Genomic DNA, 26,483 nt, shown 5'->3' on the forward strand with positions numbered 1-26,483 from the left:
TATCGCTATTAGATAGCGAAATCGCGGGGGACATGGGTCAGAAAAGCTTGACTCGAGGTCACCGATTATGAGCTCTCTTTGATATGTCTTTGGTATAAAAGTGGTGCATAATCCCACCGTGAGCATACGCAATCTTGTATCAGACACAATGCGGTATACATTCCCTCTATTGACGCTCGTGGCCCTCGGGGCGGCTATAGCTCCGCAGCAAAAGCAGCGTGCTGGTAAGTAAAAAAATAATTATTTACTTGTTTTCTAAAACTAGTTATAACTTATGCTTCCTGTAAGCATACGTAACGCCTGTAATGGCATTATGAGCTCACCTAACTAAAATCTATCTATTTCCGTCGAAAGGAAAACGAAGTCGGACGCCCGAATCTAACATATTCATTTAATTGCAGCGAATCAAGAACTCCTGCAGAAGCAGCAGAATACCATCGACCTTCTTCAACAGATCACTCAGGATAATATACCAAACCCGCAACTCAATCAACTCGGCCATACCTACGACATTGTTGCCAACTCCAATAAGTATAAAAATCCGATAATCGCCGAGTATTACGGCAATGCCGTTAAAGACGGTTTGGTTCAGCCTAGGGGCACTGCCTTCTCCAACTCTGTCGATCAACTGCGTAAAGAAGCAGCTCTTCTTCAAAAGATCTTATTGGATGCGATCGACTATCAAACTTTCTTGAATACCGCCGCTTATGCTCGCGTTAATGTCAACGAAGGACAATTCCTTCAGGTATATTTTCCCATTTTAATACGAATCATCGTTAGAAAATCGTATAAAATGATCATAACGAAATGATTTTGTGCCTGATAAAATAGGCCTTCACCGCTGCCGTGTTACAACGTCAAGACACCCAAGGGATAATTTTACCTCCAAGATACGAAATCTTGCCCCAATACTACTTTGACTCTAGAATCATCCAGGAAGCGGAAAAAATCGGTTCGCAAATTATTCACTCTTCGAACGTTCAAAATGTTGTCATTCCTGTTAACCAAACCGCATACTTGCCACACGGAGAAGATCAGCTTTCTTACTTCACACATGACGTCGGACTCGCAAATTACTATGCTTACGTTCATCTAGCTAGTAACATCTTGCAACAGGTAAGCGCGCAATCGTTCCTTTGAAAATCTGTCCAGACTTAAAATTGACTAGTAAAATATTTTTTTTCAGGAACAACAACAACAACAGCAGCAGCAGCAGCAGCAGCAGCAGCAGCATCAGCAGCATCAGCATCAGCAGCATCAGCAGCAACAACAGGAGCAGCAGCAACAGCAGCAGCAACAGCAACAGCAACATTACTATCAATTAGGAGGTTACCAGCCGTCCGAACGAAATAGTCCAATCGGTAAAGGAAGCCGATCCGCCTACCTTCACCAACAACTTCTGGCCCATTACCAATTGAATCGCCTTGCCAACGGACTTGGTCCGATCGATCACTTCGACTACGTTACCGTACAGGCTCCGTTCGAGCCACATCTTCAACATCCCAATGGTCTTCCGTTCCCTGGACGTCCGGAAATCTTGAATCTTGAACAACAAGGCCTACAACAACAGGAATTGAGCGAGGCTGTGAAGACTTTGGAACAGAGATTGATCGAAGCCATCGACTCTGGATATGTTCAAACTTCGCAAGGCGTTCTATTATCCCTTTACCAACCGCAAGGCTTAAACATTCTTGCCGAATTGATTCAAGGAACTGGCAAGAGCGTAAATCCAAGGTACGATTCAATCGACATAGGATAGACTTTCCATTATGGAAATAGCGAGATTGAAATAGTACATCTGTTATCTCTCAAATAGATACTATGGCAGCCTTCAAGCAGCAGCTAACCAACTCCTTGGCAACGCTCCCCATGTTCAAAATATTTACGACTATACGCCATCCGTTTTGGAACATGCCGAGACATCTGTTCGCGATCCAGCCTTCTACCAACTTTACCAAAAAGTAATCAATCTCTACAAGCGTTATCAAAAATCCTTGCCACCGTACCAATACAACGATCTCGTTCTTCCTGGCGTTACCATCCAATCCGTTGTTGTCTCCCCATTGACGACTTTCTTCGACGAGTATTACGTGAGCCTTAACGAGGTAACCGTTCAAGGACAAGAGCAAGGAATTCAAGGTGGACAGAACGGTCAACAAGGACAAAATGCTCAAGAAGAACAGCAACAAGGCTCGCAACAAGGACAACAGCAAGGCGTGCAACAAGGACAGCAGCAAGGACAACAGCAAGGACAGCAGCAAGGACAACAGCAAGGACAACAGCAAGGACAACAGCAAGGACCAACCGTTCAGGCTAAACTAATGAGATTAGATCATCACCCGTACAGTTATCAAATCACCGTTCAAAGTCAGAGATACATCCCCGGCGCGGTCGTTCGCGTCTATCTTGGACCAAAACACGATTACCAAGGGCAACCAATTAGCATATCTCAACACAGACAATTATTCGTAGAATTCGACCAGTTCGTTCACGACCGTGCGTATGAAATTCTTCCAGAGTCCATCATAAAAACATTCATTTTCATCATAATTTTGTTTACAACGAAAAAGAAATGATTTCCGTTCGTATATGATTTAATTTACAGTGCAACAAGGGCAAAATGTTATCATTAGGAACTCCCAACAGACGCCAGGACGAAGCTACGACTATCCATCGACGCAAACCATCCAAGAAGGCGTTAACGCTGCCATTAACTCTCAGCAGCCATTATACATCAGCAAAGTAATGATTTGTTTCAAGAACGAGATTAAGGCAAATGAAAATGCTAGTTGATAACGATCGCACGTATATTTACAGCCACAACACATCTATGGGTTCCCTGCCAGGTTATCACTTCCCAAGGGTACTTACAACGGTTTACCACTCCAGCTTCTCGTAGTGATCTCCGCTCCAACGGTACAGCAGAATTCACACTATGGACCAGTCGTCCAACCAGAATATCAGAATTACCAGGAACATTACCAGATAGTAGGAGCTAAAGAGTATCAGCAGCAACAGGGGCAGCTGTCGCAGATGCAGAGTGTGAAGAAAACCGTAGAAGTTTTGCCCGAGCAAAATAATCTAGGACAATTTATCGAAGGTGGTGTTCAATCAGTGGAAAAAAGATCAAGTTGGTCGCTACTGGATAAGGTTGATCGCATAAAAAATTTCTTATTTCCAGCCATCGACACAGAACACAGTAATTTTTACGCGAAAAAAGGACAATCTCCGTACGGCCAAGTAAAAGTTAATCAGTATGGGCACGTACAGCAGCAATTGCATCACCAATACGTACAGCAACAGCAAAACCCTGGGCAGCAACAATCGGCCGTTGGCGTTCCAGGCGGAGTACAAGCTGGCGTACAAGGTATGCAAGGTAGGGGGGTACAAGGAGTCATTGAAATAATGAGTAACGGTATAAAAGGTATCGTGCCTATACACGGCGTGCAAGCTGGCGTGCAAGCTGGCGTACAAGCTGGCGTACAAGAAGGCGTACAAGCGGGAGTAGAAGGGCAAGTAGGCGTACAAGGAGTAGTGCAAGGAGGTGTGCAAGGAGGAGTACAAGGAGGAGCACAAGGTGGAGCGCAAGGAGGTGTACAAGGTGCTATATACGCTTCCAATACGATCGGCTGGCAAGGACAACACGGTTCTCAAGGTCAACACGTTGATTGGCACAGCCAATACGGTTGGCTAGGACAACAAGGACCGTCGGCGCAATATCATAGCAGCGGAAAGACGCACGCGGGTGGATATCAAGGCGTCTATCAAACTGGCAGCCAAGCTGCTCAGGAGCAACAAGTCGATAACTACTACCAGAACAGGGACATTTCCGATGTCATCGGTGGTGCCATTTCTCTCGACGGCAGACCCTACGGTTACCCATTGGACAGACCTCTTGCTTCCAGTGCTCTTGCAGTTTCCAACATTTACGTTTGCGACGTTGACGTCAAACACGAGGGTCAACCCACCAATATGATCAACCAGTAATACCGTCACCGAAATACTTGTGACTAGTGTATTATATCGTAGCGATTTGAATTTGATCTATGTCACACTTAAAAATAACACGCATTACGGGAATGTTTGCGTGTGTGTCTGTCTCTGTGCGCGTACCTCTTGATACGAAAAAGATAAAAAAGGAATGATTAATATAGAGAAAGCGCAATAAATAAATTGCCATAAAGACATATTACGACAGAATTCTTTTCCGATATCTATCATAGATTCCGCTACCGATATTGGATCTTAATGCGAGATCTAACGCGTTTCAGGATACGTTGAACTCGTTTCTCTTTCTTTCCGGTTGGATAAAGGATCATTTTATTAGGAAATTACGCTAGTATAACGAACGCTGATCTTGACGGAGTTCTCTCCTTCTCTCTCTCTCTCTCTCTCTCTTTCTCTATCATTAATATCGGTCTTTTGTGATGTTTTCAGGAAATGAAATCGTCATTTTCGTGACAGACTCCTTTCCCATCCTCACTCGCCTGTCATCATTTCCATGAATTCTGTAAATAATTACATGCAGATAGAAGTGTGGCCAGAAGGTAGACACGTCACGTTACTTCGAAGACATCTTAAATCCGATGTGAAAGGTAGAAATGTTAAAAAAGTAATGTATACGCGTACCGTCAAAGTCCACCGTTCCAGAACCGTCTGTATCGATTTCAGCGATTATGCCGTCAAGATCGGAACTAGTTAATTTGTCATCTAACGCAGCTAAAATTTCTTTCAGCGTAGCCGTAGTGATATAACCGTTTCCTTCTCTGTCGTACAATCGGAAGGCTTCCTTAAGTTCCTCCTGCATCGCTTCGGCGTCTTCTTCTTCGAGAAATCGTCCTGCGATCCTACAGAATCCATCAAAGTTCACCTTGCCCGTACCTTCGGGATCGTTCTCCTCTATTATCGCATTCAGTTCTCCATCGTCGAAGAGTTGACCCATCGTGTTCAATATCGTTGATATCTTGAGGGTATCGATGAAGCCGCTCTTCGTTGTGTCGAACATTTGGAAGGCTTTACGCATTACCGCCATTTTTTGCTCGTCTTCCTCCTTCAATTGATCGATAAACGAACACATGTTAACATCTTAAGAAACGTTTTACTTTTCGAATAGATCGATAAAGACTTTTTTATTTTTTCAGCCTTTAGGAAGAGGGACGAAAAGTGGGGGAGGGAGAGAGAGAGAGAGAGAGAGGCAAAGAGTAATGAATATAGGCAAAGAGAAGAAGGATGGAGATCCTTACCATGATCACGCTTTTTCTCGCACGGCCGACGATCGATACCTGAAGAGACGACGGTTCTTCCGTCTCGCGTTATATGTAAGACTTCCTCCGCGTCTGGTGAAACAGCTAGAAAGAGCCGCGGCCGATGATTTTCGGCTCAAAAATAGAGCCCCGCCGCGAGGAAAAATGAAATATGTTATAAGTGGGTAACGCACGAGTTCTCCACGCGTGCGTTGTTAGATGACGAAGACGATCCTTAAGTCTGTGTGTGTGTGTCTGTCTGTCTCTCTCTCTCTCCTTCCCTGTCTGCGTTGCGTCGCGCTAAAAGTTATTTCGTTAAACGCAAAATACAGTCTAACGAGTCTGTGTACAGTCCTCGACTAGCGCATTAGCATAGCATTCTTAGTTCGCTGCCCACGCAGTCTGTCCCTGCAAACGATTACAAGGCGCGACGTTACCTGGCATGCGGTACGATAAAAATATATCGAGTCCCTCTCGTCCTCGAGTACTTGGAGCACTTTGAGCACGATTCATCATCGTCCGTGCATTTTCCAGTCACGGAAAATTAGGTCGGCGCAGATCGTTTTTCTCTCGTACCCTGCCACACGAGTATCACGTAATAGACGAAACAATTAGTCAATTCGACGTGTTGATTGCGTCTTGACGACAAGATGAGCGGAACGGTCATCTGATGCAAATCGGATCATTATCGTAAAGGCGGAGCTTTTTTCATTAACGTTGCCGTTACGTTGAACGATAGCTGCGAATTGGACAGCAACATTTCCTGTGCCAAATGTTTCGAACGTAAAGAGAACGATGCCAAAAAGAGAGCTCGCGCCGTAGAACGCAAGAGGGTGGATAGCGCGTTTCTCATACCGTTCACAGTTCCTTCTATAAATCTTTATTGACCCTATATTTCTATACAGGATCTAGGCCGCATTTGATTCGAAGGTTGCGTCCCTTGATAAAAATTCATTCGGGACATATAGAAATGATGAAACTACGAAATATGAGTGCTTTTGCATCGTTGAAAAAATTTTATAAATTTTTGTTTACGAATCATTACGTCGTCGCTTTTATTCTACGGCATCTCATCGGGTTTTTACGAGTCTTTTTTTTTGAATTTCTTCTTTTTTGCTGTTTGAGGCACGCATAGACGTAGACACAGTCTTTTTTTGAAAATTTTGAAATGGTCGTGTAATATCTCGGAGGAATGGCCTTGGTTCTTCTTTTCCAATTTTAACCGGAATTCCGTTCGAATGGCATAGAAAGAGTACTACATATGTAGTCTTTTTCATAATCTGACACGCATAAACGTGTTTATGGTTATTTCGGACGTAGGATTATGCAAGGAGCATAGTACAGGAAAGAGATCGTTAAACCGTGGCGACAGTTTTATCATTCGGTTGTACTTTCATTTTTGTGGTTTACGTTTACTCACATCTTATCCATATCCGTCGTCAAAGTCGGAGATGCTTCGCGAGCGAAAGGTGGCCAAAGGATTCGCCAAAGGATCCCCATTCGAAACTCGGTGATTTGCCAAACAAACATGGCGACGCAAAGTGTGTCCTACCATATGAGCGTAAAGGTCGGTACGCAATATGCGCGACGGTAGGCGATATGCGTTTCCACGCGTATCTGAAAACTCAGTCAATCGAGGTACTCGTTGATTACGATTCAATGCGAAATCTCGAAGATCTTAAAAATTTCTCTTGAATCAATTACGGAGCATCTTTAATTTGTCAGAGAATAAAGAGAATCGTTGATATATCGTAATTCTTCCAACTCGTTTTCCTCTCAAAGTACCTTTATCTCTTAATTGGAATCGATTAAATTTTTTACGAGAAAAAATCTCTCGTACAAACGTAAAAAGATCTCCATCATATTTAGCACGATGCGTGACAACAAGTCGAGGGGATTGATGTATTCTCGAAATAATAATACTAATAACGCGTAATAACGATGAATTCGATTTTCGCGGGCTCCCTCGACAAGTTCCGATTCCTCTCGTTCCGCGGTTCAATTTGGGGCGCCAGGATTCGGAAGTAGTCGGCGGTAATCGGGAATAGTCGGAAGTACTCGGAGTTGCGTGGCGCGGCGTGGCGGTCGGGCATCGCCGGCCGAACGCGAACGATCAGTGATGGCCGCGGGGCTGCCGAGGCGCGGGTCGTATCGACGTCTGACCGGCTCGTTTATTTATCGCTCTCTCTCTCTCCCTCCCTCCCTCTCTCTCTGTCTCGTACTACGCGATACGTTCTCGCTTCTGCGTTCGTCGAGAGAGCGTTCGTAGGAGAAAGAAAAACGGCTTCGTTTCGATTCGACTCGAAACGTGTTAGCTCTTCTAAAAGGTTTTCGTCGAACGCCATTCGCACTTTCTGATTTTTCATTCTCGATCGACTGCTTTTAGTACCGAACATTTTCAATGGTTGTTGTTGCCTTGTGATTTCCGTGCCACCGCCACGATACGCCAAGTTCGTGCGTGTCGCGTTCAACGAAGCAAGATAGATGTAGGAAGAGGAAGAGGCAGCGTGGGCACGGTGTTTTCAAGATTCGCAAAGCTTTCCTCCAAGAAATATCCAGGTAAGTCTATAAATCCAAAATACGATAAAACCAGGCACGACAACTCTGCGCGTACGAGTCTCGAATCGCTAGTTTCTTAGCTCGACCGATTGCGACAAGAGACACTAATTATTGGCTCTTCTCGCATTATTTCTCTCTTCGCTCGCCTCGTCGTCTCTTCCGATCGTTGTATCCTTATTGAATAGCGTGTCGATGGTGAGCGATGCGATTCGCCAAGAAATATCATCGGATAAAGCGGTCGAAGGAATGGAAGGAGAGGTTAAGTCTTTCTACTTCGTGCGGGGACCGATCTTGGCACCTTCTTTCACTTTTAAATTCTTTTTCATATTTTTTGCACGGATTCTAACCGTTCTCCGATCTCTTTTCGGATTAAATTTATAAAGTAAACGATTTTCTTTCGGGATTTTCCGTCTATCGTGCATCGGGGAGAGAAAAGGTGTCTGTGTGTGTGTGTGTGCGTGCGCGCGCGCGCGCGTGTATTTATTCTCGTCTCATTATCGGCGTGTGTACCAACGTCGCTAACGTCAAAGAATAAGTCGCGTCGAATGCGATTAAATCGTATTTATGTATGCATATTGCTAACGCGATTTAGCGGTCGTTGCTCGTAAACGCGCAGGCACTTACACGCGCGCACACGCATGTATCGGAAGCGTCTTGAGGAGAACAAAGTTAACTCGGATATTGAATAACGCAGATGGATGAACGTACGAAAGTGTAATCGACGATGCCATTAGTTTCGTAAAGAGCTCGATAACTGCATTGCGCCGTATAACGAGACGGTATAACAATCGAATTTCCTCGACGTTTCCCTCTTTCGCGAATAGTACATTCGACTCATCACGCGACTTGCTTCGTTCCTCGTTACGTTTGAAAGCTACGAGACGATACAAGTTTAATACTGTCCGAGACACGATACGCTCGTGAGTTCAACGAACTCTCTTTCCCATTCATGCCGTCGTAGATAGACTCGGAATTGTTCAAAGTTCTTTTGCGACTTTTCTATGCTTGCGTTACTAAGCCTGGAGTTTCGACGTGCTCGAGAATATCGAGAAAGTTTGTTCGTTCGGTTAGCTCCTCGAGCGGAATAAAGATCGAGACGCGAGCATCGATGGAGAAGAAGAAAATCGTTCCAAAAGCGATCGAGTGAAATGGGATAGATTTGTTGTCGCGATCGTTTCAGAGACACGTAGACGATATACGTAGACGTGTACATCTCTGTACATCCCGATCGTGTCTAGGGTTGCTCCATCCAAAGTTGGCCGCGCCTTTTGGTCGGCTATCCCATTTCGCGCGTTCCTTTCTACGGACCGAAACGCTTTTCTCCCGTGCGTTCCGCATTCCCGAGCGTTCCTATGTCTCCTCGGCCGATCTTATACGCCCCCACCTGGCCCACTTATCGTATTGATTCAAACTTGGCCACTCGCTCCTTCGCTTCTTCCTGCTTCAGCTTCATTTCTTTCTTTCTCTTTTTCCTTCTCTGCTTTTTCCTCTCCCCTTCCTCCTCCTCCGCCGCTTCCTCTTTCTTTCTTCTCTTCCACTTTTGACCCTCTCTCCATCTCTAGCTCGCTTTACCGAGCATTTTCCAGTTTTTGCGTTCGCTTTTTTTTAACAACGTCGACGATAGCACAAAGTCTGATGTGTCGAAGATCGAAAAAGTGGCGGGAAATACTTTTTAACTATCCACGATGGCGGCGCTGGGTACACAGAGAGAGAGAGAGAGAGAGAGGGTTTGGAGATTGGGCAGCTTTGAAAAGTACGATTCCAAGTTCGCTCCAGCGCTTAATGAAACGGGAAAAGTGGTCGACGATCCGAAGGGAGGGGAAAAGGCTGGAGGGTGGTTCACCCTTCTGCGCAAAACATCATTTTCCATCGTATCGCGTTTCGCGTAACGAGACTCGAAAGACTCGCGAGGAAGGTCACTCCCCGATATCGGAGATCCTCCTCATTTTTACGGCTCATTTATTTCCAATAACGAGTCGATTAAGTATCTTCTCGATGTTTTCAACCCTTTTCAGAGTATCCCGATCGTCTTTCTCAGCCGTCTCCGTCCAATTATTTATTTTCATTTTTTTTCGAGGAAATAAATATCGGATAGATCTTTCGAAAGGCGATAATAATCGTGCTACTAACGAATATGACATAACTTGTTATGGCGCCCAAGTAAAACGGTACTAAACAAGAGAATAGGAATTATCGACTCTTTCCAAGAACGAACGATTAACGTGCTATTCTCTCGCGTTAACGAACTTTGATTAACGAGATGCATTCCGTGTTGCGGAAAGACGTTGTTTCGTTTCGATTGGTCGTTTCTCTAAACGACGACGTTGGTCTCTGTCGTTGAGATATGGCGTTTCTTTCCTTTGTCGAAGAGAGCACCTGTCTCCGTTTCTATTCGGCCAGACGACAATCGAGCCAGAGAGGGTTATATGCTACGGAGTTATCGATCTTTCTTTCCTCGTTGCCGCTAAGAAAGCCTTTTTCTTGCAAACGAATGCAAATTTCCTAATAATTCTCTAAAATTTATATCATCCTATCTCTCTCTCTCCTCCCGCTGCTCCCCCTCCCTATCGTTCGTCGAATCTTACTCTATTTATTATTACATTTGTTATTTTTAATATATCCTTGTTTTGCACGCGATGTTGGCGAGTCGACGCCGTCCGTTCATTGAAATATCGGTGCCGTCATTCGCGCGCTTTGATATTCCGACCGAACGAGCTCGTCGTTTTTATTGCATAACCTTTGGGAGGAGAAAATAAAAAAAAAAAAGAAAAAAAACTATTCTTTGTCGTTCCACGATAAAGAACGACAGAATAGTCATCGATGACCACTAAAGAACGAACGTCCTTCCTTCGAAACGCAAGATTTTCATTTAGCATGCGAAAAGATACGCTCAATGATTTCTAGATATCGATACCGTCTTTGTATCTCTCTTCGTATAAAAGTTTTTCAAATGCAAACTATGCGTCCTTGTAACAATGTTCTCCGTGTTTTTTCTTTTTTTTTCTCTTTCTAAAAAGAATATAACAAATATCAAAGTCGTATCGCGTATATAAGGAATAATGTATGTAAAAAAGTGAAATATTAAGCACGCGTATCTCGGGCAGAGATAAAGGGACGTGCTTGAAAAGCTACATTCTCAGTCGCTTTCAAAGGATCAACCTCGATGATGAAAGGCGAAAGCGAGAGATGCCTAATCAAAGGAAGAGATATGCGCGTCGTTAATTAGCTAAAAGGTTTGAAAGAGACCGAGTTTTTAACGTTGCTTTGCTCGTTACTAGTCGGATATTTTATTGGCACGATGTTTTTTTCGATAATCCACGCGCGGGCGTGTATGTGTCCGAACGATCGATAACTCGATTTTCGCTCATATGTGTGTGATCTCGGTGTGTATTCTCTTTCTCTCCCTCCCTGCCCCTCTTTTTCTCTCGCGTTAGGCCTCCCAATTGCAGCTTCAGCCTTATCCGCATCTCGTCAGTCTGTAAAAATAATTCGAGCATGATGGAAGATCGCGAGGAGGAGCAGGAGCCGGTTACGGAGAGTAGATCGGGAAAAAACGGGATGTCTTTCCAAAGCAAATGAATGTAGGATCGTCCAATTTGATCGTCCGAATAATTGCTTTTTTCTTTGTTAGGAAAATGGCGGAAGAGGTCGCAGGAGGTTCTAGCAATAGCAGCAGCGGCGAAGCCAGCAGATTGCAGCTTCTGCAAGAGATGCGCCAACAAAACTTTGACAGCATACGATTCGCTTCTTATCGTACAGCTTGCAAGCTTAGATTTATTCAGAAGAAAGTTCACTGTAAGGATCACGTGCTCGAAACCTTATTAAGCTGTTATCGTGGCATCTATTCAGTCGATATCTCGATTCTTTTCTTACAGTGCACAACGTAGACATATGGAATGTGATCGAAGCGTTTCGAGAAAATGGCCTAAATACTCTGGAGCCGTCTAGTACGTTGGGAGTATCTAGGCTAGAAACTCTCCTGTCTTCCTTGTTTCATGCGCTTAACAAGAGGGTGCCGGTGTCTCAACAAGCCAAAGTCGACGCTACCACGGCGCTGTTGATGAATTGGCTCTTGGCGGCGTATACCAGTGGGTACGTTCGAGAACGACAAGTTTCGCTGCGTTATGATTCTCACACGGATCTCTTTTTCTTTCTTTCTGTTCTCTTCTCTTTTCTTTCCTTCTTTTTTACTTTCTCTCTCTCTCTCTCTCTCTCTCTTCCCCCTCTCTTTCTTCTTTTTTTTTCTTCTTTTCCAGGGAAAATAATAAGATATCCGTATTTTCGGTGAAGGTGGCATTGGCCACGTTGTGCGCTGGGAAGCTCATGGACAAGTTTCGATGTGAGTCGTCATTATTTTTCTCTCCTATTCTTAAAGACCAAAGGATGGCAATATTTGAGAGACAGACGAATGTAACGTCGAATCTCGTGTTCGTGCAGATATATACTCGCAAATATCCGACGGTAACGGACACATGATACACTGGAGGTTCGCCGACTACTTGAAAGAGGTTTTATCGTTAACGGCAGCGGTCTACGAGTCACCGTCCTTTGGATATTCGGAGGGCCTCGCCAACACCATTTTTCCCCCTGTAAGTTTCTCCTTTCGTTTTTCATTCGAGGCAGTTCCCACCAATTCCTCCTCGTTTCATTTCCAGAATTCCAAAGTGACGGTCAATGATTTTCTGGATACGCTCATGTCCGATCCCGGGCCGCACTGTTTGATTTGGCTCCCGTTGTATCACAGAATGGCGGCCGTTGAAACGGGTAAGTATACCCGTATCGATCTATTATTATATCCATTCGGTCCTTAAGAAAGTCTCGTTCGTTTCAGTGGCTCATCCCATCATGTGCGACGCCTGTCACAAGGAGAATTTTACCGGTTTCCGATACAGATGTCAAAAGTGTCATTCTTATCAACTATGTCAGGATTGCTTTTGGCGTGGTAAAGTTTCCGGGACTCATAACAACGATCACGAAACCAGAGAGTACAGTAGTTTTGTACGTAGCAGCCTCGTTAGATTCTTTTCCGTTCACCTTAATTTATATCTTATATCTGTAGTTCGTTCGATCGACTCGGTTAATTAAGCCCTCGCGTTCGCTCTAATTAACGATAATATTTCCGTCGACAGAAATCGCCGAGCAAACAAATCGGTCATTCCTTGCGCAAGAGCTTCAGATGCGTTCCCGAAAAGGGGAAAAACAACATACCTAGATTTCCGGAGCAGCCAGAGAAAACGTTGGACTTGTCGCACATAGTGTGAGTGTCTCTTGAGAAAAAAGATCGAATAGTATTTGGTCTAGAATATCTCGACGGTGGTATATAATGTTGCAATTGGTATGAATTCACTGCGTTGCAGCCCACCGTCGCCTTTACCATCTCACAACGGTTTTCCAGATCCAAGTTTCATGGCTCCCTTCGATTCCGGATCCATGGATAGCCGATCTACCTTGAGAAGGTAAGAACTGGGACGAGTCTTAGTTCCTTTATTCACTTTTATCTTTGCTTTCTACGAGACTTCGCATAAGAACGTCACGCTTTACTTACTTTTTTTTTTACGTTCCTTTTTTTTCTTTTCTGGTATATCGTTCAGTATGGATAGTTCAAGACTGGACGACGAACATAAATTAATAGCACGATATGCACAAAGGTTGGCACAAGAAGCTAGGACCATGGTAAGTCGACTAACGCTTATTTACCTTCTCGAGTAGTACGTTCTTTCTTTCTTTTCTTCTTTATTTCTTTCTGTCCGTCCGTCCGTCCGTCCGTCCTTCTTTCTTTCTATTCTCCTCCTCGAAACCTAATGTAACGAGCAAGTGTGTATTTTTAATAATCGATCGATTTTACGCAAAGTAATTTGGAGCACGAGAGAGATACGTTTCAGCGATAATTCGATTTAACAAATTCGATTAAAACTTTTCGCTGATTCATCATAATGTGTCAGAACTAATTTTGAACTCGTAACGACTTCGACAGCCACGTACTACGTCCAGAATGTCGCAAGCTGACCAAGCGGTAAGTACTGGCCGTTAAGAAATCTAATCGCGTTACAAATGCTTTACTCTACGTTCCTTCCCAAGTTCGATTATTATGTTTTCTTTTCTCTTTTCTCTCGTATATAGGGTAGAACACCGTCGGACGCCAATTTGGCATCGTTGGACGCATCGAGAGCGCAACGTGAACTTATATCGCAGTTAGAAGCGAAGAATAAAGAAATAATGCGAGAAATTGCAAGGTTAAGGTATACCTGTGTCGTTTATCTTCCTTTATATCGAGCCTAAACCTCCAAGTCATCCCGTCGAACCATCCTAGAGTCACGCATGTTACAACGACATTCAGTTGAGCTTGATGTCTCTTTGGTTGCATAGCAAAGCATATTAGAGGAGAGAATACGATCTATACTTTGTCAAATACGATACATCGATTGTATAAATATTCATTCGTCGAGACGAAAGAACTCGCGCTTTAGATTCACATGCGTATATATACTTTTCTTCGTACTCATAAATTATTTTAACGGTGGAGAAAGAAAAAGAAGATAGAAGGAAGAAAGAATCGATTCTCTCACTAAACTTTTTATCTTTTTATATTATAGGAGACAACAAGAGATAGAGGCGGCAGGATTGGAGAATCCTGCTCTCATGTCGGAGTTGAGAGCATTGAGACAGAGAAAGGATGAATTGGAGACTCATTTGGCGACTTTGCAAGATTCCAGGAGGCAATTGATGGTTCAATTAGAAGGTCTTATGAAAATGTTAAAGGTGCGTGAATCGATCGGATAGGGAAGAGAGCGTTGTTGTTTAAAACAATTTTTCTCCTAGTTCTCGAAGCAATTCTTTAGACTACTTGTCAAAACTTTCTCTTGTAGAATCATCAGGCATCTCCTAGATCAACCCCAAACAGTTCGCCAAGGAGCACGAAATCTCCTCCGTTACCTCCTGGTACAGTGACAAGTAGTAGATCGGCACCAGCCACTCCAGGTGGAACGTTGTCAACGACTCCTCAACAGCAACAACCGCAACAGCAACAACAACAGCAGCAGCAGCAGCAACAACAACAACAACAACAACAGCAGCAGCAACAACAACAGCAGCAGCAACAACAACAACAGCAACAACAACAGCAGCAAAGCCAACAAAGTCAAATGTCGCAAAGCTACCAGAGTTCCGTACCAACGACATCGGTACCGAACATGTCGGGCAGTGCTATACTTGGAACAATACAGAATCCTATTCCAGATAGTCTTTCGTGTGTCGGAGGCGACGTAAGGTAGGGTGGCATGTACAAAACGTATGCTATAAACACACGGAAAACAAAACGAGAAACATAAAAAATCAACGATACGAGAAAGTATTATGAGAATGTGTTGGGGAAGCGAATAATTGGAAGAATAATCGGATCCAAACATTCTAGGTGCAACCTTGAGAGTTTAGCGAATAGAACAAATATTAAGATTTCCCGAACAATTCTTACATCTTTCTTCGTATATTTTCATTTTTTCTCTCGTTTTTTCTTTCTTTTTTTTTTTTTTCTTTTTTCTTTCTTCAAGTACGTACAAATAAGTATACACTTTCATCTCGGAGCTACTTTCGCGTAATATTTACCGAAAGAAATCCGTTTTTATCCTGTGCGTGTATGCGTGTGCGCGCCCGTGCGTGTGTGTGTGTATATATATACATATAATCTTTATGTTGATTATTATTTACTACATGCCAATCGCTCTTAGATGTCTGATTTGTTTCGCCTGTGACTGTACATACGCAGTAATATGTACTTGATTTTATAAATTTTTTTCTTTTTTTTTTTTCTCTCGCCCCCTTCCGTATATGTAGTCGATTTTTTCCGTTACGTCGATCCTAGTTTGTACAAATATCTTGCACAGTGAATGAATCCCGGATATTGGCGTCCGAATAATGCCTATAGCCAGGGATACGATAATGTAGCGAACAATTGAAAATATTTAAAGAGAAAACGATTTTTGCGATATGATGACGAGAAATTTGGAATCTAGCTATATTTCGATATTCCGGCTATAAGCTTGTTAAAAGATGATAGGTACTTTTGTTGCATGTTAACGTTATCAATGATACCCGTTTCTATGAGCTTTCAATGAGCCAGTAACAAGCACAATTTTGTACCAGTCTCGCACACGAGTAAACGTTAGAAAATGTCTATGCACTCTGTCCATTTTAGCGATTTATCGTCGGAAGAAGAAAGAATCGCTTAGTGTCACCTATGCTTCTATTCCTTTCACAACGCTTTACGACAACACTTTCATCATCCTACATTACGTTAGTCTTACTATAATAAAATATAGCATTCAAACGAAACGTTTGGATACGTAGGAAACTTTCTAATCGTAATAATTACGAAATTGTTTCGTATTTCTCGTTTTATTTCAGTTAAATTGGTACGTACGCGTGTGCATACGCGTGTACATACTTACGCGTTATCGTGAATATACAATAGGAGAGAACAGACTAGTTGTCTTCGTTTATACCGACATTTCACGATTGTGTGCGTGTGTGTGTTTGTGTGTGCGAATAGGTCTATAAAGTAAAAGTTGAATCGAAAAAAAAAAGGAGGAAAAGAAGAAAAAAGATATGTAGATTCGTATATTAAGCGACAATAAGGACGTCTAAAGGATCGAGGAATGATAGATAAAGATCTAGCACATTTGGAGAAATCAAATTTGTACATAGAGAGACGTAAGGACTCTAATGCATCGATATATATATATATATACATACGTAAATGAGATATGACTCTACTCGTTAGACAATTTAGTTGTAAGCACTATGATACTGCATGTACGCCAAGTTCCGTTATTTTTGCCCATTGTTTGACACGTTTGAACGACAAGAGCTTATGTGCCATTTCACTTATTACGAGTATACTTTCTCATGACTACGTCATGGGAGTAAAATTGTTCTACAAAGATATTAGATTCGAATTAATTATGCTTGTGCAAATAATCACGCAGCATGTTGCAATAGCCGTTGAATTTGTTGCTGTTTAAAGTGGCTTTGCGCAAAGAAAATAGAGATTTTCGATATCAGGTCTGCGTTCAGGACAAACAGCCTGCCAGGAAGCGGTTCCAGCAGTGCGAATAATAGTTTGGGCCGATCCTTACGGAACGATCTGTTGGTAGCCGCCGACAGTGTTACTAATGCCATGTCAACGTTGGTCAGGGAATTAAATTCAGGTATGTTTCAATGCAATGTAATGCAGACAATTGATAAAGACGAATGAAAAATCATTTTTTTGTAGTTTCAAATGGCACTTAAAATTCGATATGCAAAAGAGTCCGTTCAAAGTTCGATATCCATGCAATGATGGATGAATTTCTTCACACTTTGGAGAGAGAGCAATAGTTTTTTTTTCTAGATTCTTTTTTTTTTATCCTTTTCTTTCTCTTTCTTTATTTTTTTTTTTTTCTTTCACCCTTTCGATTCTCATCTCTTTATTACAATCGTTCTCTTTCACGCGTTTCTTTATCTATTTGCTTTCTCTTTTTGCCAATTTTTCAGAATAATCCTTTATGTACACGCATAATAACCACACGAAGACTCGTTAAAGATCTACGGCCGCTCGTCTTTCTTCAGCAGCATGAGTCTATCTTACAATTAGTATTATTAGAGAGACAGTAACGAGTACTGTTTGAAATGTTGAATTCGCTCTCTTTCTCTCCTTCCCTCTCTCTCTCACTCTCTCTTCCTCTCTCTCTCTCTCTCTCTCTCTTGCGAAAGTTGAAAAGAGTTTTGGACGATTACAGAAGAGCAGGTGAGCCAATTATAAAGCAACAAATTTTTTATTATAGTTCGGAAGCAACTTGGCGATTTAACGTTTTCTTCGATACGTCAAATAAAACGTATTATAAATAAATAGAGAAAAGATTCGTGGAATATTTGTTGTCGACACGATTGTTGTTTACGTTGTGTTATAAAAGAAAAGAAAGGAAAGAAAGGAGATAAATGTAACGGTTACTTTGTCATTCGTATATTTTTCAAATTATTATATATTCGTATTTGTTAATGAGTGTGTAAATATATACAGGCATGATGTTATATGGCATTTTTATGTATCACGTTAGAAATGCTATACAGCATGTAAAATGCTACGTAGATTTTAATTTAAATAGAAACGAGTAAATAAATGAATAGACGTTCGGTTTCTTCGTCGAAAGAAAATCGTGTAAGTATTACGACAAAGCCACTGTTCGATTCTCATAACTAACACGTTGCTACAACTTAGATTCTACTTTAGTTTAAATCTTTGGAAAACGTTAGAGCGATTAAGAGTATAAAGAAGAATAGCGACTTTTCTCTAAACTCCATATGGCAATTGATATATCAAGGATGTATATGAAATTAATTTGATGCTACGATTCATTTTAAATTCATTAAAGAAAAAGTATCAATTTCAATAGATGTACGTTTAGTAGCTCGAAGGAAGAGAGAAAAGCGTCAAGTTAATTAAGTTTGCATCATTTATCGATAACGCGTTGGATCTGTCTCTTAGCGAGTACCATGAAAATCAATTTTTACAGCAAATACAAAACCTTGCACTGGAATACCAATACACATACATATACATGCTGCTTTCTAAGTTTGAACATGGTTACATTATTTCTCATTGATGTAAATACTACTCTGACCGCTCTCTCTCTCTCTCTCTCTCTCCCCCTCTCTCTCTCTCTCTCTCTCTCCTCTTCTCTTCTTTGTATACTTGCCTGTTAGTTAATATTTACTTTATTTCTTTCTAACTTAGAATAGATTTTAGAAAACATTAGTCTAGTCGTAGCACAGACTACACTACACGCAAGACTATTAAAGAGATATAAAATCGTAAAACGAAATGTACGATATGTGGATATATTCTTTTTCAAATACATCTCTTTTCGTTTTTCTTTTTTTTTTTTTCTTTCCTTTTAATATCGATTCATCGCAGAGTACAGAGTCACGCGATTACGAGAATTTTGTTTACGCATAGAGAGGAGATAAACTTTAGTTCTATTTTGATAACAACTGGACTGACGGTAGACGTTAAAAAAAAAAAAAAAAAAAAGAGAAAATATATATATACTTAAACGTGGACTCGAGCGACAGTCGGACGTGCTAAAAATATACAAAATAACACTCTAGACGTGTTGTGGAATGTGTGTGATGCACCCCCTGTGAATGTGTCCTGGTGGCTTGCAGACTCAGACCAGGAGGACCATTCTCACAACTCGGGACGTTTTCTGAGAAAACCGCTGGGTAAGTTGTTTACGCGTTGAGAGAACTAGCAGATCGTGTATACATACGTGTTTTTGTTTCGAGCGTTACGACCTTCCGTTTGATCTCGCATTTCTATCGTATTCCTTTTCACAATCAGTATCTCGAGAGACATTGCGGAGCTCGTACATACACGATATCATTTTCTCGTCCTCTTATCGAATAGTATCGAAATCGAGACAAAGTATTACGAATGAGATACTCCTTGTAAAAAAAAAGAAAACATTCGTTTGATTCGCAACGTGACTGTACAAAATGTCAGTCGGCAAGACGAACATTTTTATCGTTTCGACGTTTCTCACTCGACGTCAGAGTCGACGAATCGTGTTAACGACAACGATTGTGATTTTAGATAGCTAAACGAGCGATAAAGATGATTCACTCGCAAGAGCACTTTTTAACGTTCAATGAGAGTGATGATACATAGACATTTTGATTTGGTAGGGAATAATTATTTTAAAATGGACGGAATTGTTTGCAGATTTCGAGGCAGGTGAAGACGGCGACGACAGCAGCGGCGGTGGTAATTCTTGGCGCGAAGAACTTCAACGTCGTTATCAACAGGAGAACGATTTTCTGGCCGAATTGAGAGCGAGGAACGTCAATATGTCGCAAACCGAACGCACTTCGGCCGCTTCGTCGAACGAACAGGAACAGGATAGGGGCGACAGAGAGGAGGCGGAAGGTGGAAAGGAGGATGAAAATGAGACGGATTGGTCGGAGGCTGTGAAAAGATGGGTAAACCGATAAATTAGAAAATTACGAATACGATCGCGAGAGTGAGGGAGAGAGAAAAGTCAGATTTTACGTTGTATCGAGATTTAGGTAAGATCGAACGAAAGATCTCGGCTCCGCAGTTGTACGAGGACAATTTCGATTACGAAATGCCTCTCGAGAAAGGAGTAATTCTCGATCGTAGAGTCTGATGTCGATCGATCCGCGGTAGGTTCTTCGTACGACGTTGTCTTTCCTTGTTTTCCCGTTTTCCCACTCTTTCCATTAAATTCGACGAAATCTATATAGGAAGATTAATCGTCGCGACGGTCGAACGAGCGAGATCGCACAAAGTCGCGGACGCGTAATTATTCTGCCGAGAACTTCGAAGCTCCCTTGACTCGCGTTTTTTCCAAGCAAGGTTGCGTTTGCGTCTACGTAAGAGTACGCGCGGAAAGTCCATGTATCGTCGAAGATGATACGTATCCGTCGCCTTGACGCGAAGAAAGGAGAAGCGGACGAAGAGGAAGAATAATGTAATAGGTGAAATCTTTTATAAAATCCGTAAAAGCGACAGCAACGAGAAGCGATCGAGACTTGCGATGTCTAGGGGAGTGTGTAATTTTTTTATACCTTCGTACCGGTTCCAATTTCACGATATACATACATAGAAATTGAAAAACTCGAACTCGTCGAATACACGTTAAAAGCTTCGCTATGATATTTCAAGATATATTCAAGATAGATAACGTAAACATAGAGAAAGGTCAAAATTCACATACCCTGTACCATTACGATTCGTTCGCTTCTTTATCGAGGACGAATGTGACGCCTCGGAGCTGTGCGACTCGTAAATTATTCGCCAAAGAGCGGAGAATCTTTTGCGAACGTATCGGATTCGGGTCGTTAGTTCCTACGAAGCGAGAACTAACGATTGGGGAGATTATTCTCCCGTTTCGGGCAGGGCATTCTCAGAATCCGCTCGAGCGTTCTTTCGTTTTCTTTTCTTTTCTTTTTTCTTTTTTTTTTTTTCTCTTCGCGTTTCGCGCTCGTACACGCTCGCAAAGACCTAATTTATGATCCAACGGCTCTGAGGTATGATACCAAATCGTTAGGATTACGTGTCGTATGTACATAGAGGAAAGTTTTTTACCGAGGTATTCGCAAAGTATTCGATTAATTTTTATCGTTGGACGGATCGAATTGTAAGCGTGTTTCGGCGTTTGCCGATTAAAAGCTTGGACGGCCAAAGCGGAAACACGCGCGACAGATCGTTAAAAGGGAAGCTTTTCTCTTTGCGTTTACTTCTACCTTACTTCGAACTAACGCGGCTGGCTTGCGTCTACTTTGCGTGCAGCAGTCGAACTCGCAACGTTTCCTGTCCGTCGAGATCCAGCTAGACGATCCAAAGGGAACGACGTCTTTCTGAGAAGTTTGACCAACGAGTAGAAAGTCTGCGCGCTGCACATTTCGTCGACGTCGTAGACAGAGTACAGGTGCGCATACATATACGTACGTATTCGTCGGCACGTTAAATTTCTATGTTATTACAATAATTTACCGATTGCTAAATTATATCGCTGATGCGCGTATGCACGTACGCACGCGTCGCGTGCTCCGTTGCAATGCGTACACCCAATATGTATAACGCGTGTGTATACGTGCAAAGATACGATTCGTGCAAACTCGTGTATATGCGTGTGCGCGTCATTTCCTATACAAGCGTTCGTCTATACGAATATGTACGGAGAAAAGAGCGAGCGGCGGGAGGGAGGGAGAGAAACCATGTAGCGACTGCATAATTCTATCGAATAAAAAATGAAGCGATAGCCGATAGTCGGAATAAGATCGATGTTTCACAGCCCACTGCGTTATTTGGCATCGAAGCCGCTACACGACGAAGATGATACGCCTGAAAGAAGAAAACGTTTTGGCGAAAGGTAAAGAAACCTTTTTCTAATTCCTTTGCTCGTAGCGCTTCGTCGATCGGACATATCCGTTCGGTCGATCGATCATCCTTCATCGTCCATTCCAGTTCGCTCCAAGGAGATAAAGAAACGCCAAGAGTTGTATTTTTTTCGAGAAAACTTGGCGCTCCACGACGTCTGCTCGTGGACGAAATTAAACGTGTGCAAGTTGGTCGTAATCGGTCAGCAGCCAGACGTTATATCTTTGAACGTTCTCTCGAAACTCGTGTATTTGCAAGAATTATGGCTGATCGAGTGCAAGCTGAAGGTGCGTTACGCTTTCCTATTCTCCCTTTTCCCCTTCCTCCTTATATCGCGCAGGATAGAGCGACACCTTTCGTTTCTTCTTTCCTTCTCGTTTCCTTTCTCAGGACATATCCTCTTTGAAAGAATGCACGAAACTGGAAAAGCTTTACGTTTATTCCAACGAAATCGAACAAATTCCAAATCTGTCGAGGATCCCACGATTGGCCGTTCTCTCTTTGTCGGGAAACAACATCGATCGTTTAACGGTATCAAGAGATATTTTCCATTTTTGTTTGCCGTCGATCGATATTAAATCGCGTTTCCTATCGAAACGATCCTGATCCAATTTGCAACGTTCACGTCCGCGCGAACTCGACGACAGAATATCGGAAAGTTGGAGTACTTGAGAGAACTCAATTTGGCCGATAACAAGTTGAAAAGGTTGCCGAACGTATTCACGAAAAATTGCAACTTGAAGTACGTCAACCTGGCGGGTAATCGGCTGTATCGTATAAAGGTAACGTTACCCCTCGCAGAGGGACAGGCGCATACTCTCGTCCCTCTCGCGAGCTTGATATTGTTTCAGGACGTAAAGAGTTTGCGGCCGTTGGAGAAGTTGGAGTCGGTAGTTTTTAGCGATCCGCTTTACGGCGACTGTCCGATCGTACGACTTTGCAATTATCGCTCTTACGTGGTGTATTGGCTTAACCGAATCAACAGGCTCGATCACTATCCGATACACGACGCGGAGAGGCATTGGATCGACTCCTTTTTCAAGTATGCTCGCCCCCGTTCGCTGCTCGCCTTTATCATTTTCCTAATAATATATTTTCCTAACTGATCCGAGACACCAAGCTGAAAATGTTGTTGTACAAGGAAGAAGATGACGCGTTGCAAGGTGTTGCTGCACAATAACATAAACATTTATTTCAAGTCGTTGAAGGACATGTACGAGAAGTTCCAGGAAAAGGAGAAGCGCCTTAAGAAGTTACTCCACGAGGTCGGAACGTTGAGATTGCAGGTGAGATCACGTCGTCGCCGTAGTACGACCTCGTTCACGATGTACCCTCTTTGCGCAGCCTAAGAGCTCCCAAGTTGCGTCGGAAGACAGTGGTAAAGATTTGATCGCGTTGGAAGGACGAGCGTTGTCGCTCGTCGAATATCAGGACAAAAGATTGAAGGAGAGAGAAGAGATGGCCTCTCTGTGCTTTCAAGTAATAGCGAGGCGTTGTGCGCGTTGCGTTCAACATTGATCATTCTCGTTAGATCACCTGTCGACAGTTAAAGCTGCACATGCGCCACTGCGGTAACGTATATCTGCGAGAATACAATAACAACGGCGAAGGTTTGATGAAAATTTGTCAGACGACTCTGGAGAAATCGTTGTGTCCTTTCGCGAACGAGTAAGACGCAAGGTTTCGCAATTTCGATGGATCGATGTATTTTCCTAACGACGTTCTCGACGACAGTGTCACGGGTATAACGGGGATACTCTTGTATCGAGTTACGGAGGTGTTTCACAAGGAGATCAGCGAGTATCGCATTTGGAACGATCAAACGGAGGATTTATGCAAAAACGAGAAATGTTCGAGGCTATTGGCCATTGTGCCAGGAGTACGGAGCATTCGGGAATGGCCGATGAGCGTGCTCAAGGGCGGATTTTATAATCAAGTAACGACCCGACGGAGACCGATTATTTTTAAACGGCCTTACCGTGCTCCTTTTCTCTCGTTTCCCGCCCTTTCTTTTTCTTTCCTTCCTTGCAGAAGAGAATACGTCTAACGAATTGCTCGGCCATTGCCGATCCTAAATTTCACGAGAAATTTTCGAAGCGAGAGAAGGATCCGCCGGATCCCTGCGAGAAACGAAGAGTTTCTATCCTTTTACGCGTACCGTTTCATCGTTGTACCGTGACGTAAGTATCGCATTTCTCGAGACGACTCGAAAACGACTCTTGCATCTGAATCGACGTACGCGGTTAAGGGAACGATACACCGACGGATTCCATCGATCGAAGGCGAGACAACGCGAAACCGTTCACCGGCCGTGCCAAGTGTACGTCTTAACGAGAGCGAACCTGTCGGATGCGATATTCGTGGCCGAATACGAGTATGTATTCGAGGTATTGAAATGTGTCTATCTTTGCGTATGTACGTCGTAGCATGTGTGTGTGTGTGTGTGTGTGTGTGTGTGCGTATGTATTGGGCGTAACGAAGAACTGAAATCGTACGTCGCCCCCTCCTATAGAACGATCCGATCGAGGAGAACGATAGGAGGGAGGAGATGCAAGGGACGACGCACTCAGGGACGGCCTCCTCGTTCGAACGTTTAACCAAACGCAAGATCTCCTTGTGTCTCAGAATCGACGAGGAGAAGCTACTGACGTTGAGGAAAATAAGTTTAGCCGGACAAGGTATAAAGGGCCTGCTGGAGGATTCGATCGAATTGCCAAACTTGAGGGAGCTCGACTTGTCCTACAATCGTCTCGATGAGTTTCCAAATTGGCGAATGATCGTCCACGTTAAGAGAATGAACGTCAGCTTCAACGACATACGGTCGATCAAGATGAAGGAAAAATTGTCTGCGTTGGAGGAACTCGACATCTCGTGGAATTCCTTGACAAAGTGCAGAAAGAGTCTCGAAACTTTGAAAACGTTCGCCCCGAGCCTAAAGACGCTGAACCTCGAAAGAAATCCTTTTTCCGATATCGTCCAACGCGATAAGATCGTTCTATTGACCGGCATATACTTTCCGAGTAGGACCGAAGTTCGTAACCTTGGCTCATTGGATCCGAAGGTGTTCGGTCTGAAGGTGGCTCGCAATACCTTGGCGGAGCTTTACGATCGACACCCGACCATTTCCATATCCCACTCCCCGATCGGCCGGGTGCACTTGAAGAAGCCGTCGGTGCATTTGGTACGATTGCATTTGATCGACAATTGCATCACCGATCTCGACGGTCTCACGCAGGAGCACTTCCCGAAATTGAAGTACCTCGATCTTACCAACAATCTGATAACGTCCTTGCGACCGATGGGCTCGTACAACACGATCGTCGAGTTTTATTGCGCCCACAACGATATTAGAAGACTGCAGGAAATCGAGAATCTTAAAAGCTGGCAAAAATTACAAGTCGTCGATCTCAGCTACAATCCGGACGAATCAGCGATTTCTTACAAAAACTTTCTGATATTTCATTTGGTCGATCTGAAGGTAGCTTTCCGTTACGACTCGTTTACATTTTATCGTCGCCCCGCCGCGTTACTTCCTCGCGCATCTCGAGATATACGCATCTCGTTTATCATCGGCAGTACGTTTCCGGGCAATGGGTGGAGAAGTCGAGTATCGCGGAAGCGAGAAACGTCCTTGGAAATATATTGGATCAGACGATGTTGCTGACGATGAATCTTGCCCCGAAATTGACGAACGTCAGACAATTGGACGTCGTCAGGTGTTCCATCAGAAAGGTCGCTTTCAACGTTAGGAAAATGTTGGAGTCGGCGATAGGTATTTGAAAATATTTTCCATCGTTCTCTTTCAGATAAATCTACCGTCGAATCTGTTGCCTCATTTGGAGAGTTTAGACCTGAGTAGAAATCGTATAATCTCTCTCGACGATCTAAATGCCCTTCCGAAACTAAAAACTTTACGTATGAGCTACAATCGTTTGGAGAGCCTCCACCTTGACAGATCGAACGAATCCGATGGCTTTCCAAATTTGTCCACCTTGTACTTGGATCATAATCGTATCGGCTCGATAACGTTGACCGACGATAGCCACGTATTTCCAACGTTGAAGCATCTCTTTTTGCATCACAATAGATTAGCGAACGTATACGGTAACGCTTCCTCTACATTTGCTCTCTCGTTATAGTATCACACGAAAATCGATTGTGTTGCGCCTCGACGATTCGTCCATTCCTTTCAAGGTTTACGACAGAATTCCACTCTGGAGATTCTGATAATAGATCACAACAAAATAGAAACGATGGACGTCGATTCTTTCCACGAGAATAATAACATCGCCTGCCTGTCGATCGAGAGCAACAAAATTCAAGATCTGCGCTTCGTCAAAAGACTGCAGTGTTTGAAGAAGCTTCACGTAGCCGACAACCTTATAGCCGTAAGCCATAGAAACCCGCGCTTATTACTTATGTCATATCGTAGAGCTAACGTTCTTGCACTCGCTAGATCTCGATCGATCATTTTCAGAACGAAAACGAGCTCGACAATTTAACGTTGTTGACGAACTTGGAAGAGTTGACTCTCTTGGGCAATCCTCTCTCGGAAACGGTGAATTATTATAAATTCGCTTTACGTAGTTTGGCCAAAATAAAGAGTATCGATGGATATAGCTTATCGAATAAAACTTGCGGCTGCAACGATCTTTCCGTCTACAAATGCGTGCAAGTGCACTCAGAAAATTGATCGTTATCGTTTTAAAACTCTCCGATTAAATGTTTATTGATATTAATGTCGA

General features: G+C 43.0%; 4 protein-coding genes across 13 annotated transcripts; 3 read left to right on the forward strand and 1 right to left on the reverse strand.

Moving 5' to 3' along the window:
• The first annotated feature begins 58 nt into the window (after nucleotides 1-58).
• Nucleotides 59-4,187, forward strand: LOC127069349 (hexamerin-like). Its single transcript, XM_051006267.1, has 9 exons — nucleotides 59-224; nucleotides 402-745; nucleotides 832-1,116; nucleotides 1,187-1,734; nucleotides 1,817-2,496; nucleotides 2,606-2,742; nucleotides 2,818-3,100; nucleotides 3,182-3,367; nucleotides 3,425-4,187. The coding sequence occupies exons 1-9, from the start codon at nucleotides 149-151 to the stop codon at nucleotides 3,985-3,987; spliced, it is 3,102 nt and encodes a 1,033-aa protein (XP_050862224.1). The 5' UTR covers nucleotides 59-148; the 3' UTR covers nucleotides 3,988-4,187.
• On the reverse strand, nucleotides 4,044-5,644 carry LOC127069374 (troponin C). The gene is made up of 3 exons (XM_051006337.1): nucleotides 5,244-5,644; nucleotides 4,630-5,050; nucleotides 4,044-4,508 (listed from the first exon to the last, which is right to left on the reverse strand). The coding sequence occupies exons 1-3, from the start codon at nucleotides 5,244-5,246 to the stop codon at nucleotides 4,480-4,482; spliced, it is 453 nt and encodes a 150-aa protein (XP_050862294.1). The 5' UTR covers nucleotides 5,247-5,644; the 3' UTR covers nucleotides 4,044-4,479.
• A 1,679-nt stretch (nucleotides 5,645-7,323) lies between these two features.
• Nucleotides 7,324-22,865, forward strand: LOC127069353 (dystrobrevin beta). 6 transcript variants are annotated; one of them, XR_007783524.1, is made up of 18 exons: nucleotides 7,324-7,802; nucleotides 11,434-11,597; nucleotides 11,678-11,894; nucleotides 12,059-12,141; nucleotides 12,240-12,391; nucleotides 12,458-12,566; nucleotides 12,634-12,800; nucleotides 12,932-13,059; nucleotides 13,160-13,258; nucleotides 13,394-13,475; nucleotides 13,777-13,815; nucleotides 13,923-14,041; nucleotides 14,396-14,561; nucleotides 14,669-15,069; nucleotides 16,860-17,005; nucleotides 18,945-19,058; nucleotides 19,558-22,520; nucleotides 22,590-22,865. XR_007783524.1 is itself a non-coding variant. In XM_051006280.1 (17 exons), the coding sequence occupies exons 2-17, from the start codon at nucleotides 11,438-11,440 to the stop codon at nucleotides 19,824-19,826; spliced, it is 2,451 nt and encodes an 816-aa protein (XP_050862237.1). In that variant the 5' UTR covers nucleotides 7,324-7,802; nucleotides 11,434-11,437; the 3' UTR covers nucleotides 19,827-22,865. The 6 variants fall into 6 exon arrangements, 5 of the variants coding, with proteins under 5 accessions (XP_050862237.1, XP_050862238.1, XP_050862239.1 ...); XM_051006280.1 differs by having other exon boundaries at nucleotides 19,558-22,865; XM_051006281.1 differs by having other exon boundaries at nucleotides 7,326-7,802; nucleotides 19,002-19,058; nucleotides 19,558-22,865.
• Nucleotides 22,866-23,991: 1,126 nt separating this feature from the next.
• On the forward strand, nucleotides 23,992-26,449 carry LOC127069363 (leucine-rich repeat-containing protein 9-like). Of its 5 annotated transcripts, XM_051006314.1 has the most exons (3): nucleotides 25,414-25,842; nucleotides 25,933-26,126; nucleotides 26,216-26,449. In XM_051006314.1, the coding sequence occupies exons 1-3, from the start codon at nucleotides 25,656-25,658 to the stop codon at nucleotides 26,429-26,431; spliced, it is 597 nt and encodes a 198-aa protein (XP_050862271.1). In that variant the 5' UTR covers nucleotides 25,414-25,655; the 3' UTR covers nucleotides 26,432-26,449. The 5 variants fall into 5 exon arrangements, 2 of the variants coding, with proteins under 2 accessions (XP_050862270.1, XP_050862271.1); XM_051006313.1 differs by adding an exon at nucleotides 23,992-24,125 and having other exon boundaries at nucleotides 24,251-26,449; XR_007783529.1 differs by having other exon boundaries at nucleotides 24,247-26,126.
• The last annotated feature ends 34 nt before the right edge of the window (nucleotides 26,450-26,483 follow it).

The sequence above is a fragment of the Vespula vulgaris genome, chromosome 15, assembly GCF_905475345.1.
Source record: "Vespula vulgaris chromosome 15, iyVesVulg1.1, whole genome shotgun sequence".
Classification (NCBI taxonomy): Eukaryota; Metazoa; Arthropoda; class Insecta; order Hymenoptera; family Vespidae; genus Vespula; species Vespula vulgaris.